Source organism: Boleophthalmus pectinirostris, unplaced genomic scaffold, assembly GCF_026225935.1.
Source record: "Boleophthalmus pectinirostris isolate CB_2022bp ecotype Guang Dong unplaced genomic scaffold, ASM2622593v1 HiC_scaffold_22, whole genome shotgun sequence".
NCBI lineage: Eukaryota > Metazoa > Chordata > Actinopteri > Gobiiformes > Gobiidae > Boleophthalmus > Boleophthalmus pectinirostris.
Window position 1 is genome coordinate 39,342,521 of NW_026571190.1, and position 14,290 is coordinate 39,356,810.

Sequence of the window (14,290 nt, forward strand, 5' to 3'; positions counted from 1 at the left end):
CTGTGTTTTTAAACATTTTGAGCTCTGGCGAGGAGAAAATTCAGTTTGTCGACTCATCCAAGCTGCTGGATGAAGAAGCAGCTTGCATGAGCTGCGAAACGTCTTCAGCCAAACTAACTTTTGTCCAGTCGACAAACTGAATTTTCTCCTCGTCATGGATTCTACCTGGACGACTGAGGGATTCTTCACACATTTTGAGCTCTGGAGATGTAGACAGACTAATAATAAAGTCAAACGTGTGTGAATGAAACAAAACACAACTCCAGATGTTTCTGAAGAGATAACAACATTATAACATGACTTAAAGATTTCAAGATTTCAAGACCTTTAAAGGTGCAATGTGCAACTTTTCTGGTGAAGGGTCCGTCACCTTTTTGTTTCTGTGGATATGTTCCCCATCAACACCCATAAACATCTCTACTTTACATTTATTCAATTACAGGTGGTTTTATAGCTCAAAATTATCTAGAAAAACATGCATTCTGACTGTGAGTGGGGTCGCCTCTCCACAGATCTGACCTGTAACTTGGTCTGGTTTGGTCTCCATGAAGATAGAAAGGTTTAATACAGTTTTGAGCCATAAAACCACCTGTAATTGAATAAATTTAAAGTAGAACATTCCAGATAAAGCAATAACATCTCCACGGAAAAAAGCGTTTGACGGACCTTCCACCAGAAAAGTTACACGATCCACCTTTAAATATCGATTAGTATCTTTTTTTCGACTCTTTTCACGGCTCTGGTTGGTGGTACCTGCGATCATACTGTCTGTGGTGGCGATTCGGTCCAGCACCAGTTGGATGAGGCCCATCTGGGTGCAGGCCTGGAGGTTCCTGACGCTCTTCTTGAGGATGGCCGTGAAGATGCTCCAGACCTCGGCCTGGCACGTGGGCTCACACTGGTCCAGCAGCTCCACCATGCACACCACGCTCTCCGGCTCCTGGATTATGAAGTTCATCTCCAGGTCGAACTGGCCGCCCACCAACTGGAGAAGAAAAAGGATAAACGTGAGTTACACTAAAAAGCGAGAATTCAAAAAGTCACCCTCCGGTTTTTTGTTTGTTTTGTTTTATTGGATCATTTGCGGCAAAACGAAAACAAAACATAAACCACGACTACATGGGTCATGACAGGAAGAGTCCGAGCTGAAACTAAAGGTACCAAACGCATGAACAACAAGTTTGCCTTCACAACTCCACTCACCGTAAATATAACAGACAAAACATAAATTAAAACAAAAAAAAAACCTCAATGCACAATCCATCAACTCCAGAGCTCCGTATTTTCCAAAACACGACACTCTATACTCTTTTTAACAAACCAAAATCTCTACCAGAAACACAATCACTTTCTTCCTTGTTCTTATCTTTATTTTATTTTTTTTTTTTTCTGTTTATGGTTGTAGCAATTAATAAGAATGTTAACAAAGGCGAAAAAGTTTATCGTTTATGATCGTACGAAATAAACTACAATGAGAATGAAAGAATGTAAGGATTTTTTTGTTTTTCGTTTACGGTCGTACAAACTAATACTTTAATTAATTTAACATTAATGAAGGCACAAAGGTTTATCGTTTATCATTGTACAAAATAAAAGTTAATGTTAAAGAAAATTTTAAAGAAGAGCATGTGTTTAGTAGTTGATAGTAGTTTTTTTTTTACGTAGTTTTTTTTATCAGTGCACAACAAATCAAACCTTTAAATCAGGTTTGTGAAGCTGCTGGGTACAGTTTTGTTTCATGTTTTTGTGTATTTATGGAGAATTGTCATGTGGGAGCGTGGGCGTGGGCTTGTGGGCTCAGATTTGGATAGAATCGTACTGTCAACTAGTGTAGTACTCGAGACAGACCTTCAGGCTTTTTGTGGTCTTGGTTTCTTGCCTTTGAGGTCTGACAGTCGACGAGAGTGATCAGATTTCATTATGGCCACGACTGTCGGTAGCAGTTTGTCTAATAAAAGTGCACAAATCTGAGTTTGTCACGATGTGCATTTGGTAGTGTCATGTCTTGGTCTCGAGACTGCTTTTTTATGGTCTTGGTCTCATCTCAGACTCAACCGCATTTGGACTCGGTCTCGTCTCGGCCTCGATGGCGCTTGGACTCGGTCTCGGTCTCGTCTCGGCCTCGATGGCGCTTGGACTCGGTCTCGTCTCGGCCTCGATGGCGCTTGGACTCGGTCTCGTCTCGGCCTCGATGGCGCTTGGACTCGGTCTCGTCTCGGCCTCGATGGCGCTTGGACTCGGTCTCGTCTCGGCCTCGATGGCGCTTGGACTCGGTCTTGTCTTGGACTCGGTCTCGTCTCGGCCTCGATGGCGCTTGGACTCGGTCTTGTCTCGGCCTCGATGGCGCTTGGTCTCGATCTTGTCTTGGACTCGGTCTTGTCTCGGCCTCGATGGCGCTTGGTCTCGATCTTGTCTTGGCCACGGTCTTGTCTCGGCCTCGATGGCGCTTGGACTCGGTCTTGTCTCGGCCTCGATGGCGCTTGGACTCGGTCTCGTCTCGGCCTCGATGGCGCTTGGACTCGGTCTCGTCTCGGCCTCGATGGCGCTTGGTCTCGATCTTGTCTTGGACTCGAGGTCTGACACTTGACGAGTGAGATCGTATTTTACGGCCGGTAAATGTGCAGAGGCTCAATATCACTGCAAAACCAGTAAGTGAATGTAACTGTAAATGTTATGAACTTTGCCTTTTTCTGTAAAGCGTCTGTGGAAGGGGGATTAAAGAAGAGTTTCTCAAACTGTGGGTGAGGGTCCAAAAAGGGGCACACAGTGTTTAAATGCAGCACAGTTTACTTTGCCTATTTTAAGCCTAAATGTACATTAACCAGATCAAATGAAGATAGATTCATAAAAACATTAATATAAATGTACCAAAATCTGGTCTCGATTTGGTCTCGATGGGCCAAGGCCTCGGTCTTGTCTCCGTCTCGATCTTTAAAAGTCTTGGTCTTGTCTTGGTCTCGACCCTCAGAGGTTTTGGTCTTGTCTTGGTCTCAGGACCCTGTGATCTCGGACTGGTCTTGGTCTCGATTAGTGTGGTCTTGACTACAGCACTAGCGTTTGGTTTGGTAAATTTGCAGACGCTGGTAAATAAAATCGCTGAACGAGTAAGAGAATGTAACTCCAGTTAGAAACTTGAAAAAACTTTGATAAAAAACCTGTCCACTTGATTCACTTTGAAACAGTTTTCTGTAAAGTGCCAGTGGGAGTTGGGTTAAAGAACTGCTTCTCCAACTGTAGGTGAGAGTTGTACAGTTTGCTTATATTATTTTAGGCATAAATATTAACATTAATCCGATAAAATGGATATATATTCATAAAAACATTGATATATCTGCCAAAATAACAGTCAAATATAAAGTCAGTCACAGAGTGCGTATACATGCACATCAATAACCCGGTTATTAGCCATATCCCGGTTCTGTCAGTATTCGGGTTACTGCGTTTACATGCGCACTGAGAAACCGGGACACTCATATACATGATCAAATGGAGTATCCCGGTTTCTTGACATAATCTTACAAATGCGCAGGCGCAAAAATTAACTTAAATCAATTTCATAAACCAGGAAAAAATACAAACCGTGAGCTCCTTTAGCATAAGAAGCTAAGGAGCTACGAGATCTCCCACAATCCACTGTGCAGATTCTTCATTAAAATCTTCTGCATAAATAAACTCAACTTTACAACATATAAACCATAAACACTATATAGACACATCAGCCCGTTTGATCAGATAAATTCAGCTCTGATCACATTTGTTTACGTTTTACAGAAACGAAACTTAAAAACCGTTTGGCTAATTAGCATAAACTGTTAGCGGCGATAAAAAACAACTCGCTCCTTGCGCCGCTGATGCGATCAGTTTCTTTTGGACTAAATGACACGACTCTGTGGATTATGTGTGTTATTTCTGTGACAGAAGAGGTGCTGATGATGGTAAGTGTGTTCTGTGCGTATAGAGTATAGGAGATAGTTCATGTTTTAGCTTTTCAGCGTCACACGAGTGCAGGTCGTACGAGTGCAGATTGTACGTGTGCAGGTTTAGCGCAGCTCTTTATTTTACAGTCATTTCACTCGTTTGGTCACTTTATTTATGTTGGTCAATTTATTTATGTGACTACTGTTGTGGTGAAAGGCTGGAAAGTGTCTTTTGGACGCATGCGACTCAACTTTATGTTGCAGTAACCGGGGTACTGCGTTTACATGCCACAAGTATCCCGGTTACTATCGGAATAAACCAGCTACAGTAACCCGGTTTCTAATAACCGGGATACTGCCATAACCGGGATACTGAAACCGGGTTACTGCGTTTACATGCACCATGAAGAAACCGGGATACTCAAAAAACCCGATCATAACCGGGTTATTGATGTGCATGTATACGCACTCACAGTTACTCAGCGGCAAAACAAATCCGAGTTGACATATGACCACAATACGATCCTTTAACGACATCCACAAAACTAAAGGCCCAAACAACATATCACTTTGTGGCGCATGTGAGGCCTGTTAAACGGACAATCAATTATTTATCCGACGTGCTTCTGTCCAAAAGCCTCAAAGGTCAAAGGAACAGACACAATGTTCCTCTGGGCTGTTTGTCCTGAGCTGAGACACTGAAGAAAACACCTAAAGCTCCTCAAGCAGCTGCAGCCACGGACTAACAATTAACAATCAATAAATCAGAGAGAATTACAGGGAAGTCTGCGTGGGGAAAGTTGACAAAAACTGTTTTCGAAATGACCTTAATGACAAAATCAGACGGTTTGTTAAAGGATTTATGTCACGTTATATTCTGATTTATGTTATAATGTTGTTTCCTCATCACAAACAGACCTGGAGTTGGGTTTTGTTTCAGTCACACATGTTTAACACACAAATCTAGTTCTTTTCTCAAACAGATAACACTCTGCTCCAACTTGTGATGTCATGTGGTGATACTGGAAGTTCTCCATTGTGTTTTTAAACTCAACAAACCTTCACCAGAATCATTTGGATCATTTCAGCCCTGGAATTGTATTGATGTGGACAAACTAACAATAAAGAGTTACTCAAATATGTGAGAATGACACAAAACACAACTCCAGGTCTGTTTTTGTTGAGGGAACAACATTAGAACCCGGTGTAAAGCTCACAAGACTTACCATATTTTCCAGGCTATTAGACGCACTCTTAAAGGTTGTATAGAGGATTTTCCAAGGAACGAGAAATCCAGCGACTGTTTGTCCTTTTTCAAATGTTGCGCATGCGTGAAACCACCCCCCCTCCCCTACAGCTCCTACGTAGAAACGCCTCCTCCCTCCTCCTCCTTACGCCAGAAACAGGTTTGTTTACAGCCGGTGCTGCACATGACTTGTAAACAACTAACTACAGTGTTGGTTAGGCAAGACGGAGAAGTGAGGAGCGGGGAACAGGGAGAGAGGAGAGGAGAAGAGAGGAGCAGAGATTGCGCGGAGATTCCGTGCGAATGAACTAGCTACAACACGCAGCAGCAAGCGGACTCTTTCTTTGCGTTGAAAATTACGTTTTCAGACATAGGATATCGCATTCGTGTCCTGAAAAACGTTTGTGTAGCTCTTGGAAATAAAGTACGTTTTCATAATAAGCAGAAGTTTCCTGTCCAGGAGTAATTTGTGGACCAGTGGTTCAGTCTTTAGACCCTGCGTCTGCTTCAGTCGCGCCATCGCTGGAATGAATCTTCAAGAATCACCTTAGTTTGGCTTCGCTGCTTTTCCCCTTGTCTTCTTCTTTCAGCGACCTCAAAAACGGACTTTCTTTTGCGGCGAACTGCTCCTGGATTCTTGTCGCCATTGCAACAAACTTTGTGCGAACTGCGAGGAAGATATAGGTCAAAAAAGCCGCTAAGAACTGTTGCGTTGGTGGAGTAAACAGCGTCTGTGCGTCTGTGGACTGTGTGACAGTCGTACGTAAACCACGTACCGGCGGCGCAGGCAAGTCAGTTACGCTAGAAACGTAGGGAGTTTGATTGACAGCCTGTCAGCTCACAGATAACGAGGCAGTGTCGTTATCTATTGGCAAATGTTTAGCCCCACCACGTCCAGAGTTGATGAATTTTTATTCTCTTTTTTTTGGTCATCATAATTACAAGGCGACTGCATCTATAATCTATCACTGACAATTTGAAACAAAAAAAATCCTCCATACAACCTTTAAGCGCCCAACCGCATCAAAAAACGACTGCGCCCCACAATCCAGAGCGCCCTGTACACGAATCCACTCGGGTGTCCCAACACGACTTCAGTAAACTACAAAGCCGCAAACACACACGGAGCAGACAGCGACCGCACAGCGAAACACACCCACAGACACACTCATCACTCCACGCCGACGAGGAACGGAATGGAGGAACGAACCGAAAAAGCGAGTGCAACGTGTCGCTTCTAGACACGACTGAACAACTGAGTCACTGCGAACACGCCGACAATCCGTTGGTCCCAGACACACCCTCCCTACACGCCACAACTGAACAAAGCCCAGAGTCACCGTGAACGAACAAACAAACAAAACCACTCACCCATCACACTGTTGTGTTTCCTTTAAAGTCCCACGTGGTTTATTTGTGAAAAAAGTTCAAAAATAGACCATTTAATGACAGTGCGTCTTATAATCCAAACTGCCTAATAGTGCGGAAAAGACGGTAATTTTGTGTAATTTAGGACCTTTAAAGAAGACCTACTGTCCTTGTGTTTGCTATATATTTATTTACTGATTGTTCAAACATTCACAAATCCCTCCAAATACAACTTCAGGTGAGTAGTGCAGTAGTGTTGTTCTCATACTTGGCCTTAATGTACTACTGCAGCCTGAAGTGACCCGAATCCGATTTTTTGGCCCCTATGTTCCTGTATCTGATCTTTTAATGTCAGTCTGAACCACACAGATCCGATTTTTTCAAATGTGACCCAGGACACTTGGATATGTGCTCCTGAAACCGATACATATCTGATCTTTTGACATGTGACTTCAGTCTGAACGGCCAAAGCGCATTCATCCACCTACACGTTATCAACAAGACACAAATGTACACAAACGTTCTTCTCGTCATATGAAAATTGTTAATAAACTCTGTGTCACTGAAGTGAAGCACATCTCCACTCACCACTCTTGGCTCCGTCTCCACATCCACACGTTCCTTTCAACGTTCTGTCCCACAAAACACCACGACCAAAAACCTCGTCCTTCTCCTTCTCAATCTCCTCCTTAAAACAAGTAAGTTGTTCATGTTCTGGCTCCGGTACGAGAGGAACTTTAAAATCTCCAGGTGCTCGAATGCTGCGTCCATGTTTGGACAACTTCCATAAACACAGAGACGCTCGCTGCGGTTGACGTCGTCGTGTCTCCAGTGTCACATGTGGGACAACTTTTGGGCCGTTTAATGTTCACACTGGAGTCACATACAAGTCACATTTAATTGGAAATGTGAACGACGTCGCAAAAACATCGGATTTCCCCAAAAAAAATCCTGCAGTCTGAACGCAGCCTTTGTTACAGTACAAGAGCAATAAATAAAACTACTAAAAGACTTTCTCTAAAGAAAATCTACAAGAATAAATTAGATTTTGAGTCACATATATAATGATTTTGACCAGGGGTGAGCAGTTATTTTTTCCGTGGGGCCACATGAGAAACAGAAAATATTGTGGAGGCCAAAATGCTAAACTCAATTCTGCATAATATTAATTGTATATCATTTTAGTGATCCAGAAGAAATCCTGGATTCTGGATCACTTTGAAATTTTTGTTAACATTGTGGTAAATGGGGCCAAATTTTGTTTCTCAATATCTGATTAATTAATTGAAAACCATGAAATTTCTCAGGGATGGACAAATGGGATCCTCTTTCATATTCAAAGGTGAACTCCGGATCTGATCCACAAGACTGATTTTATATTCGCAATTTATATAAAAAATGTGGGTAGTCCTTGGCGGAGGTCTGCGCTCTCTGAGTGCTTTTCTAGTTTATGCTATAACTATAAGGAGTTGGGAGCTAAAATTTTGGACTTTTCCTGTTGGAAAATGTGTTGAAGCCTCCTAGAAAATTTTTAGTCAAATCTGAGATGGTCGAGTGGGAGCATTCGGAGATTTGGAGTGGAATGACCCTATAGTTTTGTCAATAAAAAAATATTTTGTCCTCCCTGACCTGTTTTGAGCCGAGTTTTCCAAGGAGCCACTTTCAGATTTCTGTATCTAAAAACGATTTAAGGTCCTTCAAATTTTCAAGGGTTAAAATTTGTCAAATGTACTTGTAGAATATAGCCTTTTATACATTTTCATTTGGTTTATCACAGATTTCTGGGGGTTTGAATTTACATGAAAATTGTCCTTCAAATTGTACTTCAAAATTCTAATTTGAAGGACTGTGGAAAGTGCAATTTCAAAGACAAAGGTTTGATATTGAACATAAACCTGCCCACAAATGCCACTGTGGACTTTGTATTTTAAAACTGACCCTTTGTGACGAACGCTCTACAAGATATTAAGTGTTAAAAATGGAAAAAAATACATTTGGTGCCATCTTTACCAAAATTACAGCATCCAACAAAAAAAAGGAATGTTTTAGAAAGACTAGGTGTCTGTTTTAAGTTTGTGAAGGTGTTCTGCCTTATTTTCGCAAAATGAATTTCTGAAAATGTGTAAAAGTTCATATTCTACAAGTACATTTGACAAACCTTAACCCTTGAAAATGTGAAGGACCTTAAATACTTTTTTAGATACAGAAATCTGAAAGTGTCTCCTTGGAAAAACTCGGCTCAAAACAGGTCAGGGCAGAGTTGACGAAATGTTTTTTAATGAAAAAACTAAAATGTGTTTGAACCTCCTACAATTTATTTATTTTTTGTCAAATCGGAGAAGGTCGAGCGGGGACATTCGGAAATGTGGCGCAAAATTAGACCTGGTTTTAGTCCTGCTTTAGTCCTGGTTTAGATCTGGTTTTAGACCTGGTTTGGATCTAGTTTAGTCCTGTTTTAGTCCGGGTTTAGTCCAGGTTTTAGACCAGGTTTTAGTCCAGGTTTCAGTCCGGGTTTAGTCCGGGTTTAGTCCGGGTTTAGTCCTGGTTTTAGTCCTGGTTTAGACCTGGTTTTAGTCCTGGTTTTTAGTCCTGGTTTAGTCCTGGGTTTTAGTCCTGGTTTAGAACCTGGTTTTAGACCTGTATTTAGACCTGGTTTTAGACCTGGTTTAGATCTAGTTTAGACCTGTTTTAGTCCTGGTTTTAGTCCTGGTTTAGATCTAGTTTAGACCTGGTTTTAGACCTGGTTTAGGATCTAGTTTTAGATCTAGTTTTTAGTCCTGGTTTAGATCTAGTTTAGTCTAGTTGGTTTTTAGATCTAGTTTAGATCCTGGTTTTTAGTCCTGGTTTAGACTGGTTTTAGACCTGGTTTTAGTCCTGGTTTAGTCCTGGTTTAGAGTCTAGTTTAGACCTGGTTTTAGACCTGGTTTAGATCTAGTTTAGACCTGGTTTTTAGTCCTGGTTTAGATCTAGTTTAGTCCTGGTTTAGATCTAGTTTTTAGTTTACCTGGTTTTAGTCCTGGTTTAGATCTAGTTTTTAGTCCTGGTTTTAGATCTAGTTTAGATCTAGTTTAGACCTGGTTTTAGTCCTGGTTTTAGACCTGTTTCCTGGTTTAGTCCTAGTTTAGACCTGGTTTTAGACCTGGTTTTAGTCCTGTTTTAGTCCTGGTTTAGATCTAGTTTAGATCTGTTTAGACCTGGTTTAGTCTTGGTTTAGTCCTGATTTAGATCTAGTTTTTGTTTTCCAACAATGAGTGGAATCACCGAAAAAAAAAAAAAAAAAAAAAAAAAAAGGGGGATATCGCCCAAAAATGTGAACACAGGAAAATCCTGCCGTGTAATCTATTTATTTCAACAAAGTAACTGTAATCCAATTACCAACTGTAACCGAATACAGTTACTCATAATTTGTACTCTGATTACATAACTCCGGTACATGTAATCTGTTACTCCCAACACTGGTGTTAAGTACTTTTTTACTTCAGTCTAAACTCTTTCGGTCATGATCCATGGAATTATAGTCTGTTTTGTTTTGTTTTATTTGTGCTGCAAAATGACCGAAAAAAAAAAAAAAAACCTAAAAAAAACAACTCCAGACTCCAAAACGCCATTTAATTTCAGGCGCTGCGATACAAACGAGGTCTCCGGTTGAACCCCGTCGCAGAGCAGAGACGCGCGTTTTGTATCGTACGTCCCATAACCGTCGGCGTTTGTCTCGTCTTAATAGTCGCCGTGACGTTTTTACGATCGGCCCTGCCCATTACGGAAAGATAAGGAAAATAGAAGTGCTCCGGGCAAATTAATAAAACGGGGAGAGGTGCGGAGAGGACGGGAGGAACGGATGATGAAATAAGAGTCAGAGGTAAATGAGATAACGACAGCAGCGGCGGAGGAGAGACTGGAAATAAATACAGTAAAAAAAGGGGAAAGTACCGACATATCACTTTAATCTTAAACACACAAAATATACACTAAACCTAAAAACCAATTAATGAATTAAAAAGTAGAGTAGAGTCAGATTACATGTACCAGAGTTACGTAATCAGAGTACAAATTATGAGTAACTGTATTCGGTTACAGTTGTAATTGGATTACAGTTACTTTGTTGAAATAAATGGATTACACAGAGGGATTTTCCTGTTTTCATGTTTTGGGCTATTTCCCTTTTTCTTTTTCTTTTTTTTTTCTTTCTTGGTAATTCCACTCATTGCAAGACACTAAACCAGGTCTAAACCAGGACTAAACCAGGACTAAAACAGGACTAAACCAGGTCTAAACCAGGACTAAACCAGGTCTAAACCAGGACTAAACCAGGACTAAACCAGGACTAAACCAGGGACTAAACCAGGACTAAACCAGGAATAAACCAGGACTAAACCAGGAACTAAACCAGGACTAAACCAGGATTAAACAGAACTAAACCAGACTAAACCAGGACTAAACCAGGACTAAACCAGGAAACTAAACCAGGACTAAACCAGGACTAAACCAGGACTAAACAGGAAAACAGACTAAACAGGACTAAACCAGGACTAAACCAGGACTAAACCAGGACTAAACCAGGTCTAAACCAGGACTAAACCAGGACTAAACCAGGACTAAACCAGGACTAAACCAGGACTAAACCAGGAAAGGACTAAACTAACCAGGACTAAACCAGGACTAAACCAGGCTAAACCAGACTAAACCAGGACTAAACCAGGACTAAACCAGGACTAAACCAGGACTAAACCAGGACTAAACCAGGTCTAAACCAGGACTAAACCAGACTAAACTCAGACTAAACCAGGTCTAAACCAGGACTAAACCAGGACTAAACCAGGATTAAAACAGGATTTAACAGGTCTAAATCATGCTGCACAGACTGTGCCTCTTCTATCGATAATATTTTTAATACGGTTAAGTTCATTTTCTTTTATCAGACAAAACTTATGATGTGAAGATTTTCTCGTCTTTGTTTCTCTACAGCAAATCAAGTAATCCAAAGTATTCAGATTACATTACTCACTTTAAGTAATTTAATGGATTACGTTACAAACTACATTTTGGGGTATGTAATCTGTAATCTGTAGGGGATTACATTTTAAAAGTAAACTTCCCAACACTGCGTATAGTTCAGTTTTATTGGAAATGTAAACAAAAGTGCCACACATCTGATGTACAAACAGTATTTCTTTACACAGGAGCAGGGCACTAGTCTGTAAAGTTCATGTTTATACTTCTTCCTTTGGAGAATCTTACTCAAAAAAAGAACAAATTTCAGTGCAGTTTGTCAATTTCTAGAGTTTGTCTTAATAAATTGAATTCAAAAGTGAAATGCATGTGATCCAGCAGCAGGAAAATAAAGTATTCAGTGTAAAGCTCAACAGAAAAAATCAAACCAAATACAAAACTGAAATGACTCGCCACTGCCAGGGCTTTAATGTTTCCTGTTTGATATAAAAATGAGAATGTCGGTCAAAAACAGCAGTAAACAGAAAACAGAAAACACACAACCAGAAAACAACCAACCAGAAAACACAGAAAACACACAACCAGAAAACACATCTCACTGCAGTTTGTCAATTCCTAAAATTTTTTTTTTTACTTTTTTGAACAAAGCAAGTTGCTCACTCATACACAATTATTATTATTAAGATTATTATTATTATTATTAAGAATGAAATCGTTGGCACCGACTTCGTGCAGGAGAAAAGTGAGACCGGGTTAGTTAGTTGTGGAGGTGATTGACCACACGGTGTTGCCCCCGAAAGCTCTTGGTGCCCTACACACTGTGCATTTACATGATTGAAACTGAACATTGCAGGGCTGAAATGGTCAGACTTGAGACTGTTTTTTGTGGTCTTGGTCTCTTCTCTGACTCGACCACTTTTGGGCTCAGTATTGTCTCGAGGTCTGACACTTGACAAGTGATAAAATGGAGATAGATTTATAAAAACATTGATGTAAATGTGCCAAAATAACTGTAAAATACAAATAAATGTTGAAAATTACAAAGATGGTTTCAATTTGGTCTCGGTGGGCCGTAAAAGTCTCGGTCTTGGCCGTTAAAAGTCTCGGTCTTGGCCGTTAACTCGGTCTTGGCCGTCTCGGTCTTGTCTCGGTCTTGTCTCGGTCTTGTCTCGGTCTTGTCTCGGTCTTGTCTCGGTCTTGTCTCGGTCTTGTCTCGGTCTTGTCTCGGTCTTGTCCGTTAAAAGTCTCGGTCTTGTCCGTTAAAAGTCTCGGTCTTGTCCGTTAAAAGTCTCGGTCTTGTCCGTTAAAAGTCTCGGTCTTGTCCGTTTAAAAGTCTCGGTCTTGTCTCGGTCTTGTCTCGGTCTTGTCTCGGTCTCTCGTCTCGGTCTGTCTCGGTCTTGTCTCGGTCTTGTAAAAGTCTCGGTCTTGTCTCGGTCTTGTCCGTTAAAAGTCTCGGTCTTGTCTCGGTCTTGTCCGTTAAAAGTCTCGGTCTTGTCTCGGTCTTGTCTCGGTCTTGTCTCGGTCTTGTCTCGGTCATGTCTCGGTCTTGTCTGTTAAAAGGCTCAGTCTTGTCTCAGTCTCGACCTTTAAACGTCTCGGTCTTGTCTCGGTCTTGTCTCGGTCTTGTCTCGGTCTTGGTCTCGTCTGGTCTTGTCTCGGTCTTGTCTTGTCGTCTTGTCCGTTAAAAGTCTCGGTCTTGTCTCGGTCTCGTCTCGGTCTTGTCTCGGTCTTGTCTCGGTCTTGTCCGTTAAAAGTCTCAGTCTTGTCTCAGTCTCGACCTTTAAACGTCTCGGTATTATCTCAGTCTTGGCTTTTAAAAGTCTCGGTCTTGTCTCAGTCTTGACCTTTAAAAGTCTCGGTCTTGTCTCGGTCTTGTCTCGGTCTTGTCTCGGTCTTGTCTCTTGTCTCGGTCTTGTCTCGGTCTTGTCAAAAGTCTCGGTCTTGTCTCAGTCTAAAACGTCTCGGTATTATCTCAGTCTTGGCTTTTAAAAGTCTCGGTCTTGTCTCAGTCTTGACCTTTAAACGTCTCGGTCTTGTCTCGGTCTTGTCTCGTTCTTGTCTCGGTCTTGTCTCGGTCTTGTCTCGGTCTTGGTCTTGTCTCGGTCTCGGTCTCGTCTCGTCTCTTGTCCGTTAAAAGTCTCAGTCTTGTCTCAGTCTCGACCTTTAAACATCTCGGTATTATCTCAGTCTTGGCTTTTAAAAGTCTTGGTCTTGTCTCAGTCTTGGCCTTTAAAAGTCCTGGCCTTTTTAAAGTCTCGGTCTTGTCTCGGTCTCAATTCTCAGAGGTGTTGGTCTTGTCTTTGACCCTGTGGTCTTGGACAGGCCTTGATCTTGATTAGCACGGGTCTTGACTACAACACTAATCTCTCCTGAACTGAAAAGTAAAAGGAGCTGTTCAACATCACAAGTTGGAACAGAGCATTTTGAGATTTGGAGATGTCGACAGACTAATAATAAAGAATTACTCAAACATGTGAATGAAACAAAACACAAGTCCAGGTTTGTTTTTGAGGAGTTTACAACATTATAACACGACTTAAAGCTCTGAAGAGTAGAATTTTGTTGTAATATAGGAGCTTCAAATTATATTACTGTGTTTTTTTTATCAACAAAACATTATAAAAAGAAGATGCCTAGGGATGTCTTGCGCCCCCTGCTGGCACTTTGTATTGATATTTTTTAAGTTGGGTGAGACACGAAAGGCAAAACAAATTGTATAAAATTTTCATCTGGAAATGTCAAAAGTTTTAAGTCCAAATAATGAAGCGAAATTTGAATTTTAAGCTTTTTTTTTCAGCATTTTTTTTTT

The 14,290-nt window shown here is 41.2% G+C and overlaps 1 protein-coding gene across 1 annotated transcript in view; it reads right to left on the minus strand.

Moving 5' to 3' along the window:
- lrba (LPS responsive beige-like anchor protein) overlaps positions 1-14,290 on the minus strand; it is a 702,007-nt gene that overhangs the window by 608,233 nt on the left and 79,484 nt on the right. The window contains 1 exon segment of the mRNA XM_055158186.1: positions 754-985. Within this exon segment, the coding sequence (XP_055014161.1) occupies positions 754-985 (232 nt within the window).